This window comes from Patagioenas fasciata, chromosome Z (genome assembly GCF_037038585.1).
Source record: "Patagioenas fasciata isolate bPatFas1 chromosome Z, bPatFas1.hap1, whole genome shotgun sequence".
NCBI classification, from domain to species: Eukaryota; Metazoa; Chordata; class Aves; order Columbiformes; family Columbidae; genus Patagioenas; species Patagioenas fasciata.
The window spans coordinates 75895609-75914340 of NC_092560.1; the positions used below are offsets into that span (position 1 = coordinate 75895609).

The 18732-nt window shown below is 52.7% G+C and overlaps 1 protein-coding gene across 4 annotated transcripts in view; it reads right to left on the minus strand.

Moving 5' to 3' along the window:
- CNTFR (ciliary neurotrophic factor receptor) overlaps nucleotides 1–18732 on the minus strand; it is a 216199-nt gene that overhangs the window by 47699 nt on the left and 149768 nt on the right. For all 4 annotated transcript variants that reach the window (XM_071802309.1, XM_071802310.1, XM_065860716.2 and 1 more), the window contains one exon: nucleotides 14422–14652. In XM_071802309.1, coding sequence (XP_071658410.1) covers nucleotides 14422–14652 — 231 coding nt within the window. The remainder of the gene's footprint in view (nucleotides 1–14421; nucleotides 14653–18732) is intronic.

Consider the following 18732-nt stretch of genomic DNA (forward strand, 5'->3'; position numbering starts at 1 on the left):
AATGGGGCGAGGACCTGTGCCTCTCCTGAGCTTGGTAGGACTGCTGCCAACCCTCCACTGCCCACCCACCTTGCTGTAAGGCGAACACTTGCAGCTGCCCCCAGCGCTTCATTTAACCTCCGTGCACTGCCTGGAGCAGCTCAGTGCTGCAGGCAGCATGGCTGGCTGAGACATTTGGGAAGCCACCACTGTCCCCATCACTGTCCCTCAGCATCCTTGCACATGGTTGGACTAACGCAGTTTAGAGCCAGAGAGGACAGCTCTGCCCTTCCTCACCTCCCTCCTCATAAACTTCACTCTCCTACTGTCTTTCAGGCCAGATATGAGCATCAAGTATCTCAGAGGATGCAGGGGATGAGTGGCATGGTCTTGGCCCCATCCTAAGCAGGGATATGCAGCATCCTTTGTACACCCCACAGCCTGCCGTGCTGCAGGTTTGTTTCCACAGCCCTGCTCCGCACCACTCAAGTCACGTTATCTGACGAAAGAAACTGCCACTGCAAAGCTAAATCTGCAAGACAGGGATATGCACCTTCCTTAACTCACCAACTTGAAGGCCACAAGAGATAATTAGTTCATCTCACCTGACCTCCTGGGTTGCACAGGCCATTACATCCCTCTGTCACCCCGCTATTGAGCCCAATAACTCCTGTTTGACTGAATCATCTTTCAGTGAGGCAGCCAACCTTGCTCTGCAGATAACAAGCGACAGAGGAGCTGCCACCGCTTTTGGCAGTTTGTTCCGATGCTTAATCATTTTTTCTATTAAAAATATGAGCCTCATTTCTAATTTGAACATGGCTGTACTTAGCTTCCAGTCATTGGCTCTAGTTATGGCTTTGCTTGCTGGTTTAGTACCCAGTATCTTCACCGCTTGGAGGTAATTACCGACGGGAGTCAGGGCATCTTTCCAGCTCCTTCTGAAGCCACTGAACAGATTATTTTAAGTCTTTCTCCTTATGGCATTCTCCCCTGCTCCCTTTGCATCCTTTTGCACTTTCTCTGTTTTTCCAAGGTCTTTCTCACATTAAACCTCCCATAACAGCCCAGGACTGATCTGCAAAGAGGTAAAATTGCCTCCTCATCAGAAATACGCAGTATTTAGCACAGCTGGCTCAATCTTGTCTCCAAAAGCCCAAGAATGGTCTTTTTGGTCTGCCTGTCCCAAAACAAACTCACAGTTTGGGCTGTCTCCATCCTGGCACCCTCCCGCAGGAGGTATCTTCTGTGCTTTCTGCAGTTCTGCTTTTATTCATCATAATTAAGCCCGGGAGGTGCATGGCAGCACAGACCTCGCACAGCTGCCAGCCCCAGGCAGCTGCTCTGTTTGCCCCAAGTGAGAATCATCCCCAAGGTTTGCTCTGATCCACCAGTTGCCAGGAGATGGGGAAGCAAGGGAAGGGAATGCACCAAAATGATGCCTTCACTGACGATGTGTCACGGCAGCTTTGTGAGCTTTTTAATGCCCGTGAAAAAGCCCACCACTCTTTTTCACTTCCGAACAAAACCCTCAGCATCCTCCACAGGCTCACGCAGTGGCCCCCGCACTAGTGCTAATGCAATTCTGCTCTGCTATGGCAAAAATTACACCCACCAACGCTTCCTTGGCAAGTTAAAAGTGAGTGGTGTTTGCCCTCCTGAGTCTCCAGAGGCGATGTGAGCGTTGTTGGTGTGCTGACACTGCTCCAGCAAGGGAAGCCTGGTTTGCAAAAGCCACGTGTCACCAGCAGCACTTGCAGCAAGGAGCTGCCCTGTGCTCTAGCACAGCCCCCAAGCCAGCAGCGTTTTCTCACTTGCTTTGCATTAATGTGAAAAGCAAGCCTGGCCACAGGACCAGCTCTCACACTCTGTTCTCCAGAAGGAATGCAGGGATCTGATCTGGGACCTTATTTCACCACTCATGTCCAATGTGGCAGGTCAACTGTAGGTATGGGAACTGTCCCCTCCCCAAGATTTGTGGCTGTCTCCCTGCTGCAGACCAGGAGTTGCTGCAGAGAACAGAAAGAAGCAGAAATAAGCCTACATACTGGCCAGCCATGCTCAGCCAGGTCCTGCTTGCTTGGCTGGGCAGCAGAAGGAGGAGGAGAGATGGGAGGAAGGGCTGGATGATGGAGGCTGTGGCAGAAAGAGAAGCATGTGTGGAGGTTGCCCACAGGTGATACCTCCAGGCTGGCTGTCCATGGGTCGTATTGCTTCATGGTGCCATGCAGAGCTACCCAGTCCTGTGTGACTGGGGTGTGCTGCTCCCCTGGGGTGCACTGTGGTGGTGGGAGCCTTGGGGTGGGGGGGCCCAACACAGCACCCCTGAGCTGGGAAGCCAGGCAGGGTGAGGAGGGCTATAAATCACCAATCCGGTTTCTAAGCCCAGTTGTGTGGCTTTGGGAAACTGCTCCCCAGTCTGTGCCTCAGTTTCCCCTCCTGCCTTTTCATTTATGCTCTGACCCCTTGGCTTCTCACTGAGCTGGGGCTCTTTTCCCTGGCAAGGAGGGGAACGGGAGGTGGCAGGGGCTGCTCTGTGTCCTTAGTGCAGCAACAAAGTCCACGTCCCTGGGTTTTGGGTGGGCTCAAGGAAGAGGACGAAGATGCTAATGAGGCCAAAGAACATTTGCAGAGAGCACCTGCACGTGGCTGGTGACTCTGGAAAGTCAGACATGGGGGGAAGGGGAAGCAGCTTGGGTCCAAACACAGATAGCTGAGACAAAGTCTGCAATGAAGGACTAAGCATTAGAAAAGCACAGCCAGAAACATGCCCAAAACAGTCAGAGATCCTCCATGCTGGGATCCTCTCTTTGCAAAGCAGGCACAGGCACATCCAAACCCATTGCATACTGTCTTTCAAGCAACAGAGCTGCCCACCGGGCCACATAGCCACATGGCTCTGCAGGCAGGGATGCTGTGCCATGCAGGCAGGGATGCACAGGTACACACAGGCAGATTATTCCATCCTGGACTGACACCTGCATGGGCACCTTTCTGCCCAGCACCCTCCCCTCTGTGCTCAAATGCCTGTGCGGTGCCTGACAGTTTGGGCTCTCACTTCACCACAGGGATGGCTTCGGGAGCACAAACTGCCTTGGGTACTTCTCCAGGATAGGTGTGTACCAGGACCCGTGGGACATGCCATCAGCATGTCCACCGCCATCAGAGCACCTGTTCCCCAAAAAAGTGAATGGCACCATGTCAACTCCAAAAACAACAGATGATGAATGTCAGCCCATTCACCATACACACATTTCACAGCTTCTGGCTCCAGCCTGCCCGAGTGCCCGGGCACTTGGCTTGGACCAACACAGGCTGCAGAGCAACCTGAAAGCAGCCGAAAGGTAAAGAGCTGCTCACAGCCTTCTGCTTTCTTCCCTGACTGAGAAAGTACAGCATGTGCACCTGTGATGCGTGACACCCCACACAAAGCTGCTCCTTGTGGGACATGCACTGAATTGGGGTGTGCTCAGCACAAAGCTGCACACACTGTAAAGCTGTGGCAAGGCAAAACATCAACGGCCGGGGGCGCTCAGAACAGGGCAGCCCAGCATCAGTGAAAACACAGCACTACGGCTTCAGGTTTGGCTCCTAACTTCCCCATGGTTTCCTGATATGGACCAAGTAGTCTCCTGGCCTCCAGAGATGGACAGCAGCATCCACCTCCTCTCTCTACACATCCAAGCTCAGCCACGCAGGACATCAAGTTTCCTCGGTGGACCTGACTCTCACCCAGCCCAGGTTTCATGGCCACTCTGTCCTCCACATTTCTCAGCTGGGGCAAACCACAGCACCAGGCAGCCACCCCTGGTCCCCTCTGCATGAGGTTCTGTACAGGCACTGCTGGCCTCTGACTCCTCATGTCCCCAGAGCGAGACCAAATTTCCCCATGCTGCTTGGCGCAGCTGGTTATCATTGCTCACTTGCTTTTGGAAATCAGCTCATGCCCCTCTCCCTCCCCTGTGTCCCTGGCAGCCAGGCTGCCCAGTCTGGTAGCCAGTGAACCAGTGGGGACAGGGACAAACAGCCCCTCGTTAGCCATATTTGCGGTCGGCAGGCCGTGCACAGCTCCTGTCGGTGCAGAGAAGACCATCCTGGAGAGAAAACAAGCAGCCGTCACCCTAGGGACCATATCATAAACCATTTTAATAAGGCATTTTTCTCCCCCTCCCCACCATCCCAACTCAAGCAAACAGTGTCTTGTTTAGTTGGCAGCAAACGATAAAGACCCCCAGGGAGCAGAGGAGGGGGGAGAAAAGGGACATCTGTTTAGAGCATTTCTACTGCGTGGCTCTCCCAGGCTATTTCTATCTCTTCTTGTCAAAATTTATCAACTGCGTAATTGTTTAAACAGCATTAAAGTGCTTGAAGCAAGAGCAACTGGAAATTGTCCTGCAGTTGCCTCTGGTACCGATGCTGACAGCTTGGGAGGGGACTGGGGAGAGAAGGGATCCATCGGGCATGGGAACCCTCTGACTCCTTTTCCGGAGGGAGTCAACACCCTGTCCTGCTAACGGGAGGAAAATAATCTCACTTTATTCCCAGTGCCCTTCCCTGCTTTCCAGGACCAAAACTCTCCTTCCCACCCTGACCTGCTGTTAGCACACATTTACTCTGCTAAATTATTCACAGCAGACGTACTGGCTTGGGAAACCATAGCTAATGACAATGTCTTTCACGCTGAAGTACACTGGATCCTGCCCCAACCCAGCCGGGACTTCATCTCCTGCCTGGGCCACCACTGGTAATTTCGAAGACGGACGGAGAAGCACTGGAAGCTGCAAAAAGACAAGGATTTGTTGCTGCCTGCCATCTCCTCTCCTTCCAGATGGGAGAGATGGGGTCACAGAGGATCCCCACTGTGGGGTCTTCCGTCCCTGGGATGACTACCTGGCCTGGGTCCCTTCAGACAAGGGTACATGTGGCCAGTGACAGGCAAGAGCTGTACGCTGTGTTGGTGACATTGACGGGGTTTCTTCTTCCAGCACCATCTAGGAAGCAGACTGTGATTTTCTTTAAGTGGAGAAGGAAAAGCAGCACCCACACATAGAGCATCAGCCCCTTTGCTCTCTGCCCCATGGCTGTGGTGACAGGAGGTGGCCGCAGCCTGGCTGGTCCCTCCCTTCCCAGTGCACTTGAAGCCGAAGACCCACCAATGGCGGGCGGCAGGAAGCTCATGCCAAATATTTTGACAAGAGGCACTTATGAGCAGCTGAGACAAAATCCTTCCTGGCGCGGAGGCCAGTGCAAACAGAGTGCCGTGCCACCAGCGTGTGTCCCCTCCAGCATGTGTCCCCTGTGCTTCTCCTGGCACGAAAGGTCCCAGACTGTGGCCCAGGCGGCTTTGTCCTCCCAGCCCCAGGGCAGCCCTAATTCCCATCACTGGGAAGCAGGGGCTGTGGGAAGCTGTTTAGACTGGACTTGGGCTTCTTTAATTAGGGAGCTGGTTTTGTCATGTTAAGAAGGATAAACAAACCTCAGGAGAGCAGGAGGAGGCTGTGCTGCCATCTGCCTGAGACACGGGACGTTGGTATGGCATGCAGCCTTCTGCATTTGTGCTAGGCAAGCACTTGGGAGTGTTTCCCAGTGAAGCTGCCAAGCCTCAAAGCACTTTTTCCTCTTCTCCTCCAGTCCGGCAGCTGCTGGGACAGGTCGGGGAGAAAAGCCAGGCTGCTCCCCTGCCCCATCCCATGATCTCGTCAGCAGGCCCACTGCAGGAAGGGATGCACAGGGAGCCTCTGGCTTCATTTCACATCCAGGTCCAAAGTTCAGGACTTTGCTGGGGGCTCCCCAAAGGGGTCCTTGCATTTGGGAGCACCCTCTCACTGATGGGTACTGCATTCCTGGCTCTGGCTGGTCACCGGCAACACCATGACTCTCCCACCCCCACCCTGAGTAGCAGGCTGGCCAAGGGGTGGCCACCTTCTCTGCTTCTTGGTGCCCTCATGCCATGCGATGTTGCTGCCATGACCCAGGTAAAGGGTGAAGCTATGAGCTCTCCGTACCTCCCAGCCTGGCATAGGTTCATCAGTCGGTGGGGTCAAGCATGGGGCCAAGTCCCTTCAGGTGCTGGTGGGGACCTGCAGCAGGACATGGGACCCTGCACACATTGGCCATCTCCCAGACATGCTCTTCCCTGAGGCTCTGCAAGCCAGAGCATCAGCGAGGCCAGGGCAGAGCCGCAGGAGCTGCGTTCCCATGCCGCAGCACCTAATAAATGCCACGTGCCGCTCTGCTCGCCCCACCGCCACGCGTTCCCCAGCGCCCCCAGCTCCCCGCACGAAGGGGGGGGCCACAAGGATGGGAGAGGGGATATTTTTATTGTTTCTGACACCGACTGCCCCAGATTATCATATTTTACACAGTGAGCCAAAGAAGCATCACTCTGCTATGCTGCAGCTGGGCAGGCTGCCCAGCCCGGCGAGGGGAAGGACGGGAGGAACACAACGGGGCGTGGGTGTGTGCTCACACGGGTACGAGCGTGCAAGAGCGTGCAAGAGTGTGCAAGTGTGTGCACACACGGGCCATGGGGCACCACTTCATACAGCCCTTCCCCCTGTGAAACGGCAGTGTGCATCCTGTCAGACAGGGCAGAAAGGTCGCCCGCTGCCTGCAAACGTGTTTGTTTTTCTAGTTCGGCTCCTCATTCAATTAGGAATAATTGCATTTGGGAGTGTGGTGAGGTTTTTGGGTGGTTGGTTTTGGTTTAGGTTGTTTTTTTTTTTCTTTCTCCTTAAAAAGCTGGGATGGCAATTTGCATTTTGTTACCCAGCATGCCTTTCCAGCTCCCAGCCAGGCCAAGACCCGAAATCTGGGCACATGCAGCAAAGTTTGACTGTTGAGTTTTCCCAGCCGTGAACAAACAGCTCGGCATGGAAAGGCAGCAATTGGAGAGCCTGCATGCCTCACGAAATAAAGATGAATTTTGATGAACAACGAACTCCTGCAATCTGGTTGACCTCGTCTGTAACACTCCCTTTCCATGGCTCTCAGGAACCAGGGGGTGACGCTTGGCTGTGAAGCCCCCCAAGGCCATTGCATCTACCCAGCCATATACAGAAAAATCAACCGCATCCCTAGCAATACACCAAACAGCTTTGCAGTGCACCTCCTGATGCTGGAACATCAGCAGCCACTTGCTTAAATTTATTGGCCCCATCCCTGCCATAGGTTTGGTCCAGTTTAGTGTTAACGCACGGCCTGGGCACAGCCTTGAGGCTGACCTTGCACGGGGCTGTTCCTGAGGGACAGGAGGACATTGGGAGGGTGTGAGGGGTGAATTGCAGGGGTGGGTGCTGCTCCCTGCCAGCTGGCCCCAGTGCCAGGGAATGGTTGTAGTCGTGTTTAACTTGCTGCTCTCGAAATAGCCTCAGTTTACATGGTCGTGGGAAGGGATTGGATAAGTTCACGGGGGAAAATCCATCAAAAGGGCTTTTTTTTTTTTAAAAAAAAAAACATAAAAAACAACAAACACCACAACAACAACAAAAAGCAAACCAAACTCTGCGTCACAGATCGCTGGACACGAGCAGGGAAATATCTGCACGCGCTGACCCCGAGCTCCATCAGCATCCGCGCCAGCGGCAGCAGCACTGACCCGAGCGACGGCACCCTGCTCCGAGGCACAGGCATCCTCACCACCGGCTGCCAGAAACAGCCAAATTGCTGTTTTCCCAAGCTGGAGTGTTGGCAGTGCCATTCTGCAGATTTTCCCATGAAACCAACCTACAGAAGCAGGAGGGCAGGCACCAGTCGTCAGCACTGCCTTCCTGTGCTGTTTAGCCCCTGCACATCATGGGATGCTCATGCCTGCCCTGGTGCTGCATCCTGCTCCTAGGGAGCCAGAGGTGCATGTTGTTACCTTCTTTATCTCTTCTTTATTTTGGATGGGCAAAAAAGAAAAAAAGTTATAGAAACAACAACAACACAAAGATGCAAACTGCAGTCCAACCCTCCGGTTGCAGCTGGAGCCCAGCTGGGAGGAAAGGGACTTCTAAGGCAGAGACAAAGGAGGTCTGATTATTTATTAGTGGCCAATGTTTGATCGCTTGCTAATCAGGCCAGAGAACACACTCAGGCTCTCCTGGCCTCCCTGCTCACATGTGGTTCCTGTTGCTTTGCCCCTTCCCCCGCCTTCTCTCTGGTTTTGCTTTGTTTGTTTTTCTGTTAATTTGGTTGTTTTTCCATGTCGTTTTCCGTCAAACCGCATGTTTTTTCCCCTTTCTCTTGCCAGCCACTGCAGTGACAGACATGGAGGAAGGAGGCCAGCCCAGAGCCGCTCGCCTTCTGCCAGTCCCTTTCCCACCATTGCCTGGGAGGCAGCAATGCCCATGGGATAGGACTGGGGCTGGCATCAGGCTGTGAGGCTCCAGCGCCACCACTGCACCAGCCGCCATCTCCATCCTGACCCATGTCCCTGCTGCTGGAGGGAATTTTGTTGTACTTTCCCATGCAGAACCCATCCCTGCCTGCATCCTAGCCCACCTGGCAGCAGGTAGAGCAATGGAGGCAGTGCTTGGGCATCCTCAAAGCTGAGCAGCAGGCTAAAGCAGAGATGCAAATAGGCAGAGCCAATGGGTCAGGATGGAGATAAGCAGGTTAGAAAGGGACAGAGGGATGGGAGCGGAAGGACAGATGGACACCCGCCCTGGCTGCCTCCTTCTCTTCCCTCTTTGCACACAAGGCCTCCCTGCTCCCATGTGCGCTCTCCAGCTTCTGGCAGCCTTTCCGCCGCGCGTTTCCACTCCTCTCTGGCCCATTAGCAGTATTTTTATAACATTCTGTAATGCACGGAGCCGTGTGCCAAACCTCAAGAGCGCATTATTTCCCAATGTCTTTCTTGCATCCATCCCTGGGCCCTCCGGCCGTGCGTTTCCAAACACAGAGCTGCAGCTTGGGAAGCCGGGAGCCTGGCACTGTGCTCATGGTACCGAGAGCCTTCCCTTCCCACCTGCCCACAACCCACGCTCAGCCCTGGGCTCAGTCCAGAGATGCCTGGCATACAAAAAGCCCTGGCTGCATCTTCTGCTTCATCTGGCCATGCTCAGGCATCTGCTGCTCTCCAGGTTGTAGGGCAGGTGATCCACTGGAGACAAATACAGAGCATCCTGGTTGCTCTCCTCTGCTTCACGTCATGCTCAGCTGCCTGAAAAAAGGGGTCAGAGCAACATGTTGCTGCTCAAAGTCCCCTGGAAGAGGCAGTCCTGGAGAAGTGCCACCTTCCTCTGAGCTGTTTTGTGCTTGGGTTGATTCATGTCCTGGAGATGGCTGATCTGGGACCCTTAAGGATAAGCAAGCCCATGGGTCCTTCCTCCTCTCCAAGGTGGGCTCTCCATCTGTCAGTCACACCATCCCTGGATGCACGCTGTCCCCACTGTATGTGTGCCTGTGTCCTCATCTTTGCTGGGGACAAAACAGCCTGGCTACCCCCAGCCTCTGTGGGCTGCTGCTGGGCTCCCAACCACATCACCCAAGATGTGGACCTGGGTGTCAAACCCTACCCCAAGGACCAGCTGAGCTACCTGTGTCCTCCCACCTCCCTGCTGAAGCACATTGACGAGACACCTTCATGCAATTCGTGCCTTTTGCACCATTACGTAGCATCCTGCCCCTCTCAGAGTGAGATCCTCCCCCCAGAAACCCCTCCCACAGCCATTGGCACATCCCACCAGCAGTCCCTGGTCCTCGTGGGCCAGAGCCATTACAGGCAACACTACTGAGAGCGGTCCGAAGGCTGATGCTGAAGCTCCCCCATCCCTCCCAGCAGCTCCCCTTTCAGCACAATCTGATCCCCTTTAGCCATTTCCTAAGCTGTGTTCCAACTCTCGTACTAATCCACATTTTCTCTGGTTTAACTCATAATTTCCCACGTTACATCATAGCAAATACTTCACTGAAGTCAAGACAGATTGCATCAACCACATTTCTGGGCTTAGGAAATCAGTTCCCTTATCAAAGAGAGCAATTAGGTTAATCTGGTGTGATATATCCCTGGCAAGTCCCCCTTACATTTTTCACCCATTTTCCATTTGCCTCCATGTCTTTAACTGTTCCCTCATCCAAGCGTGCCCTGCGGTCCTGCTGTCAGGCTGCCTGACTGGGATTTTTCCTTGTCTCGAGCACAGGAGACACGTCACCTCTCCCCACAGCACCGGGTACCGCTGCTGACCTCTCAGCCACTACTGAGCCTTGCTAATGAGCAGCAGAGGCCCTCACCTGGGCCTGAGGTGCTCCCCAAGCCTCCAACGCATCATTTTCTTTGAAGGTGCCTCCACGGTGGAGGGCTATCTCCAGGTCTATCCTCCCTCCTCTCTGTCAGCCTGTGCTGCCCTCACTTTGAGCATTGCCACTCAGATCGAGTAGGGCTCACGTGGCATCAGGCTCTGTCAGTTTTACCTTTAATCTCCCCTGAAATGTGGCTGCACGGCCAGCTCTGCTCTCCTCTCCTCATTTGCTCCGGATTTATATGGCTAACCCGTCTTTTCATTTCCTCTGCAAGGTCTTACTCAGCTTGACTCCTGGCAGGTCTCCATTTATCCCTGACCCCCATGAACGGGCTTGCTTTGCTAACTGACACCCTTTCCTGGTCCTCGATGCTTCTTTGCTCCCTCCCCACATCCTTCCTGTGGAATTGTCTGCTTGGGACTGCCCCTGCCTCACTGCTCTAGGTACCATCGCTTGTTTAGTCAGATCTCCAGCACTTATTTGTGCTGTCCCCCCAGCCACTTACTCCTGTTGGTGTCATCTTTCTTGTTGCCCCAGTAAGACAGGAAAGCGCAGACACAGGCCTGTTTTCATTTACCTTCCTGTGCAACTGAAACAAAACGAGTTCAAAATCCCGCATATTGCAGGTTGGGGCTCCCAGTGCACTCAGCTTCAGCAGGGATGTTACCACAGGGCCGTGCTGCAAACCTCTCACAAGCCACCCATCTCCACCACCTCCATCCCCATGACCATCTCCTTCTTCATCCCCTTGCCTATCTCCATCTCCATCATCTCCATCCCCTCCTGAGATGTTCCCAAACCCACTCCTCTGCAGCAGCCCATGCACCTTGCAGGAATCAGCCATGCCCTGCAGAGGCAGGAAAGTTGGGGGATGCAGGCAGGGGCTGGGGGTGGCAGCGCTGGGAAAAGAAACCTCTTAGAGAACATTAAATTAAAATCTAGGCAATTAAATTAATTACCACTAAAAGCATCTCACCTGATTAGTTCCTTGCATGTTTAATTGCATTAACAACACCAGGCATTTGCTTATTTATTTGTCACCCTCTCTCCTGGGGCTGGTGGCCCCTGCTGTGTCCAACTGGGTTCCTCAGATGCCTGGTGCTCAGAGGGGATATGAGCCATCAGCAAATGGTAACACACAGTAATAGGAAACAGCAGGATTTGGGCTATAACACTGAGCAATTCCCAGGGGCCCCTGAGTGGATTGACAGGGGTTACTATTAGCAAGGTGCTTAGCAGACAGAAGAGCCATTACAAAGTCACTGTGATGCCACAGCTGCAGAGGAGGTGGTTGGAGGCTGCAGCCCCCTCCCCAGTCCCCTCATTTCCTCCAGACCTGAGCTGCGGCTCCCCATGTAATGGCACAGCCTAGGACCTCTCCCCAAGTGGTGTCTGGTGAGCACGTGCCCAAGCAAAGGAGATACACAGCCTCCTCCAGCTCCTGCCTGCCTGGCCTCCTCACCACCTGCGAGCACCTCCAAACCACTTGTGAGCACCTCGGAACCACCTGTGAACATCACCTCACCACTTGTGAGCACCTCCAAACCACCCGTGAGCACCTTCTCACCACCTGTGAGCACACCAGAAACACCCATGAGCACCACCGAACCACACGTGGGCAGTACCGAACCACCCTTGAGCAGCCCTGAACTACACCTGGCCATGTCTGAACCACTCGTGAGCACCACCTCACCACCCATAAGCACCTCCAAACCACACGTGAGTGGCACTGAACAACCCATGAGCACCTCCTCACCCCGACAGTGCAGCTGAGAGTTCCCTGGCTCATCTGCCAGTGTGTTTTTGTCCGCCATGCTCCCAAACCCAGAACATACTCACTGCCATACCCCCTGCCCTACACTGACTGCTGACCCCCACATGCTTCTCACATTGCCTTTCACCTTCTGCCAGCATCCCTTCCCCTTGGTCCATGTTCCAGGATCCCTCCTAGTGGAACCCCAAATCATGAGCTGGTCACTGTGTAGCATCTCTGAAAACCTGGATTTCTTCAGTCTGACCTACAGGTGCAGAGAGACCCTCCTGTTTGATCTTCAGGGCTTATGCAGACCATACCTCGTGTGGCAGATGCACTCTCTCCCTCCCCAGACCAACAGAAACCTCTAGGCTGATGAACCACTATGATCACGCACATGCCCCTTGGTTGACACGCAAGGCCAATGAGATACCTTGGTTGAGAGAAGATTCTGGACTATTACCATAAATTACCACAGGTCAGATTGAACTAGGGTATAAATGGAGCCCACTAGAGACCCCAGTTCAGCTGGTCTTCCTTGGAGCAGTGGGTCTGCAGTTGAAGACTCTCCTCCTTAGACTGGCCATCTAAGGAACGTTACCCAGGGACTGAGACCCCTTGCCAACCTGGTAAGTGATCTGGGTACCCTTGAGAGTCCTCACTTTGACACAGAGTGGAAAGATTCCCATTTTGAATCATCGCTCTAGAGCAGGGGTGTCAAACTCATTTTCACTGGGGGCCACACCAGCCTTGCAGTTGCCTTCAAAGGGTCAAATGTAATTTTAGGACTGCATAACTGTAACTGATGTGGGCTGATCTGGCCCCCTGTGAAAATGAGTTTGATACTCCTGCTTTAGAATTTCAGGATTTGAGGGCTTTGAGTTTGAGTAGGTTGTGTAGTAATTGAACTCCTAACCAGTATCTGAACCTGTGTTGTATAATGTTACCAGAGTGCTGAATTAACTTTGGATAAACCCTGTTTGTAGCTGGTTTCTGTTAAACAGTTCCAGTTAGAACAAAGTCTGTTTGGAGCTTGTTGCCTGCCTAAATTGACTCTGGTGTACCTCCGTGACAGCTGGTCCTCCTGCAACCCTCTGCCCCTGGACTATGGTCTAGGATGGAAACAACCACCTTAATTCTGATGAAGGTCCTGAAGGTGAGATGAGAAGCAGAGAAAGGCTCTGCCACATCCCACAAAACCTGGGAAAGTACAACCACCTACAGAATGCATCTCCACATGTTGTGGCTCCCAGCTGGTGCCCCGCAGAATCCTCCACAGCAGTCACCATCCCACAACCAGCTACACCGGCTGGTGCTCCCAGACACCCACCACTGCCAGTTGCAGATGCCGTACTGCAAAACACACAGTTGCCATCAGCTGTACAAATACAGCATCCCACCAAACACAATGGCTGCTATCAGCTCTCAGCATCACGTGAAATATAGCACAACTCTTATCTCCCACGCTGAAACGTGTGAGTCAGCGCATCTTGTGCTCAAGCCATAGAAAATGATGGGGAACACGCAGCTGTTCTCCAACACACCTGTGGATGCGGTTCCTGCAAACAAACAGCAACTGTCACCACAGGGGCCGCTCCTCTGAAACAACCATGTTGCAGTAACCGTGGCCAGGACTTCTCCTTTCCGGTTGCAATCCACTCTCACAGCTCATCCCAAACTCCTTCCATCTGCAGAGATGGTGGTCATAGAATCGTAGAATAGTTTTGGTTGGAAGGGACCTTCAAAGGACATCTGGTTCACCTCCCCCTACAATGAGCAATCAGATCAGGTTGCTCAGAGCCCTGTCCAGCCTGGGGTTGAATGTCTCCAGGGATGGGGCATCTACAACCGTTCTGGGAAACCTTTGCCAGAGTGTCACCACCCTCGTACCTTCCTAATGTCCAACCTGAATCTCATGTCTTTTAGTTTAAAACCATTACCCCTTGTCCTATCGCAACAGGCCCTGCTGAAATGCCTGTCCCCATCTTTCTTATAGGCCCTTTTTAAGTACTGAAAGGCCTCAATACGGTCTACCTGGAGTCTTCTCTTCTCCAGTCTGAACAACCCCAACTCTCTCAGCCTGTCCTCACAGCAGAGCTGTTCCAGCCCTCTGATCATTTCTGTGGCTCCTCTGGCCCCTCTCCAACAGGTCCATGTCTGTCCTGTACTGAGGGCTCCAGAGCTTCACACAGGACTCCAGGTAGGCACTGGGCTGGACAGAGAAGCAACATCCCTTCTCAAAGTATTATTGGGGCATCTACTGGCTTTGATGCAAAGTCTGGGGCAGGTGGGGCTGATTCTGGCATTCTGCTGCTGGGATTAGTAGATCACGGGGTGCTTGTATGGCAGGGTGCAACAGGCAACTGTATGTGCGGAAAGTAGAGGAGTTGTCATGGCAGGAGGGGGCTATGAGAGGTCATTATGGGAGCACTGTGCCCCTCAATTTCACATGCTGGGGTACTCACTTCCCACCCTCAGGTAGGTCTGGTATTTGAGGTGCCAGGAGGAGCCCTCGTAGCAGGAGTACTGGCCACTCTGCGTCAGGTCGACGTTCTTCAGGATCAAGTAGGACCCATTCAGGTGGGACTCATCGATGTCGGTGCCATTGGCTGTCCAGGTCACAGCTGCATCCCAGTCCATGGAGCCACACTTCATGGTCACATCTGCACCTACTCGCTCATACTGGATGTGGCTGTCTGTGAGGAGGAAGAGGAGAAAACCAGGTAAGCTAAGAAACCGGGGGCAGGAAATAGCATCTTACCATCACTTGTCTAGGAAGTAGAGGGAAGAACTTGGGCATGGACTGACACTGTGTTGGTGGCCAGGGAAGCCCAAGTTCTCCTCCTGGCTCTGATAATGATTTATTTTAATCTTAGACCAGAGTGTACCAACTGGCATGGACCAGCAGATTGGGACTCATGGACTGTGTCCATACCTCCATCTCACAGAATGTTTTCCTCTGACCTTTACATTGGAGAAGACATCAGGGATGCACGTGTGGCTCACCAGTCAAATGCCTCACAGCAAAGCTGGATGCTCAAACCAGTAGGTCACCAAGCAAACCACCACTCCTGTATCTATGTGATTTGTTGCAGGAGGCAAACCAAATGCATACATCAGAAATTCCCAGCAGAGAGATGACAAATCCCAGGACGTGTCACCAGAAAACTCAAGTTATTTACTAGCACAGGTGGAAAGTAGGCAGCTGCCCTTGACATTCCCTGCCTAAGAAATCAGGTGGGAGGATTGCAATCTCACCATGTTGTGATTTGGAAAGGGGCAGGTGCTCGGTGGATGCTATGCTGTTTGTCTCCCTGCCTGGCTTCTCTCTCTACAATAACACGATGCCTTGCTGAGCTGCCTGATTTAGCATCTTGCGAGTGGGGCAATTCAGCCCATTGTGCACTAGCTGCCTAATTGAATTTTCTCAGGTTTCTGGACAGGAGCTTGAGCTGACATTTGTTAATGATCCTTAGCAATTGAATCTTTCCTGTGTTGCTACACTGGCTGTGCTAAGCATGGCAAGGATGAAGCTGCATGTGTGTGTGTGTGTGTGCATGACAAGGGGTGAAGTAGGACAGGCAGATGAGCAGGCGATGTGGTTCCTTCAAGGCTTCATCAAGCCTTTGTGCACAGGCAAGGGTAGTTCAGTTCTCTAAATACTCCCGGGTTTCAAAAACACATTTGACAAGGTGCCTCTCAAGAAATCCAAGCAGCCCTGACATATGAGGAAAGTCCTTGCGCGGATTTACAGCAGCTAAAAGTCAGGAGACCAAAGCTGAGAACAAGCGATCAGACGTGGCAGTAGAAGACATCACTGGTGAAGTCCGACAGAGATCACAGCTGGATCAGAGCTGCCCAAAACCCTTGTAACTCACAGGGAAAAGTGGTTTGAGGAAGTGAGAGGAGACAGTGTGCTGCTGAGGCTGCCAGGGCAGCCGAACTACAGCTGGGTGCAAAAGTGTTGCAGAGGGGCATCACGGTACAGACCCACCAGGCAGTAACACGGATGGACTTGCTTCTCCTGCCACTCACAGCTCCAAATGAGGTGCAGCCTCCATGGAAATATATCTTGGAGTCATCACGCTCACTTGCCTGAAAACAGCAGCTCAGTGGCAACCAAAAACGCAAACCCAATGCTAGGAATTATCCAGAAAGTGACTGAGAAGAAAATGAAGAGCACTGTACTCTAAAAGCCATAAACAAATCTGTCCCCATGCCATTAGGAGGACAGTTCAGTGGAAAATGGAGCAGAGAGAGAAAAGGGGGAAGAGCAAAGGCTGGAAACAGCCCCTGTGTAAGGATGGCTTAGCAGATCCATCAGTTCGTCCGTAAAAGGAAACAATTGAGCGGAGACGTGACAGACATCTAAGCAACAATGAGTGACATGGAGAGAACAACTAGAAAAGGACTGCTTGCTCTTTCTCCTAACAAAATAATTAAGGGCCAGCAAAGGAAAACAAGCAAAAGAAAGCGCTTTTTCACATAAAGTGTGATTAAATTACAGAAACCTATGTCGATCAGATGCTGTGGATGTCAACATTTTGGGGAAAATAGTGATTAAATGAATCCATGGCAGAAGACACCACCCAGGTCAGTAAAATGCCGAGCTACCCAGTGAGCCCAGGGAGTCTGCAGGCAGCTGATGGTGGGGAAGGATGGGTGAAGCACTTCCCATGCTTGCACTGGTCCTTTCTCCCACTCTAGACATCAGCTCCTGGGTCCTTTTGATAGGTGGGACTACCTGGCCATTCCTGTGTGAAAGTCCACAGACTGAGCCCATCTGCGAAGGAGAGGGACCTGGGGCAAAGCTGGCCCTGGAGATGTTCCTGGTAGGCCTGAGTCTTCCTGCAAATGGTCTGTCAGGACAACTACTTCTGACAAAGAAACAGCACCTTTGGGGATTCTATCCCTGCTGGGAAAGGGGGTGTTAAGAACAAGGAAAAATGGGGTTGTAGTGAGTAAGGTGTTGATGAGATGCCTCGGGATCATCTCAAACACTAGTCAATGGTGGGGACATTTGAGAAACTGCACTGATCAGACAAGTGTGTTTCAAATGTCTTTAAAAGCTTAGCACATACACTGACTGGCAGAAAGAGGGGAGAACATCTAATCTGAGGCGTCTGTGTGAGGAGGGCTAGCTGGAATGGGCCCAGATAAACAGACAGATAGGCAGAAGTGTGGAAGAAGATGGACAGGCAGACAGACGAATTTATGCATGTGTTCACAAACAGATGGACAGCTAGCTGGATGGGAATTGTATGAAGATGAAAGGATGGATGACTGTCAAATGGATGGATGGATGGATGGATGGGCATAGATGGGGATGGAGAGATGTGTAAAAGGTTGGAGGAGTAAGAGTGTAAGGAGATGGTTGGCTGGCAGTGTATGTGGATGGAGGAATGGGTGGACAGATGGGAGAGTAAGTGGAGGGAAGGATGGAAGGACCTATGAACAGCAGAAGAGTTTGGTGGATAGTTAGTTCAAATGGTTGTGGAGATGGATGGAAGGATGGATGGATGCATGGATGGACGGACAGGTGACTAGGCAGATGGGTGATGGATAGTTATAGATAACACAGCTAAAATAAGAGTTCCAGCATCTTACTCAAGCTCTCCTCTAATTTCTGCTATTGCATATGGTAAAGACATTTTCTCTTCCCTTTCCTGCTGGCTCACAGCAAATCATTGCCTCTCCTGGCCTTACACTTGAGGATCTGGTTGACAGTGGCACTGGAGCTACTGCACCACCCTTTAGCCCTGCATGGAGAAAGGCTCACTGCAGCAATGGGCCCACAGACCTGCCTGCCTTGCCTGTCCCCGCCTGCACAGTGCCTGGCCCCTGGAGTGGGAGGAAGCTTTGGGGTGCCCAGGTCTGCTTTTCAGGTCTATGGCTGAGAGCTTGTCTATAGCTGGTTGCAGCAGTACTAAGCTGGGAAGGGGGAAAAGGCACCTTGAATTATTTCCTATTTGTCCTTAAACACAGTGCAAACACATTGGCACTCATCCAGAAGGGCTGAGGGAGCCATTCCTGGAAGACAGATCTTTGAAAGCAATGCTCCTTTCCAAGGCAATGATTTAAGGCCCCTGACAAAGGAGAAACCCAAAGCACAGCTTTGGAGGAGGCGTTTCTCCTAGCTGGGTTTGCTGAGGCTCTTACTGGATCTGAGCCAGGTCCCCACGTCCCTCTTGCCCTGTGTCAGGCATAGCAGTCCCACCAAACCACACTGCCACATGAACACGTGCCAGCCTCGCTGGCCAGTGTCACCTCTCTTTGGGAAGGGGCACCATGGGGACAGCCCCCTCCCCAGTGCTGCAGCGGCCTTGTCTTGTGCTGTGGACACCAGTTCTACTTTAGGATGGGGATAGGCAAGGGTGACCAGAACTCCTACTGGGAGCCTCCACTTCCCACAGGCTGGGTATGGGTGGAATCTGCTGGCCTGCAGCCCACCCACCCAGAGCATCTCAGCTCTCTTGAGCAAAGACGGAAGGATGGTTTGTCCCCACTCCTGGTCATTACATCACTGGTTACACATGGGATTTGAGGGTGATTGCGCCTGTGTTGTACGGCCAGCCCTCCTGGATGAACACTGACTAATGGCACAGGCAGAACAAGAGCCAGCAGCCAGGGGCTGCAGCTTGGGAGGTTCAAGCTGAACATGGAAGAAACTTGCTTTTCCAGGAGGGTGGTGCAGCCCTGGGACAGGTACCCACAGAGAGGAGGGATCTCCATCCCTGGACACCGCCAGGGCTCTTAGGACAACACCATGGCCTACT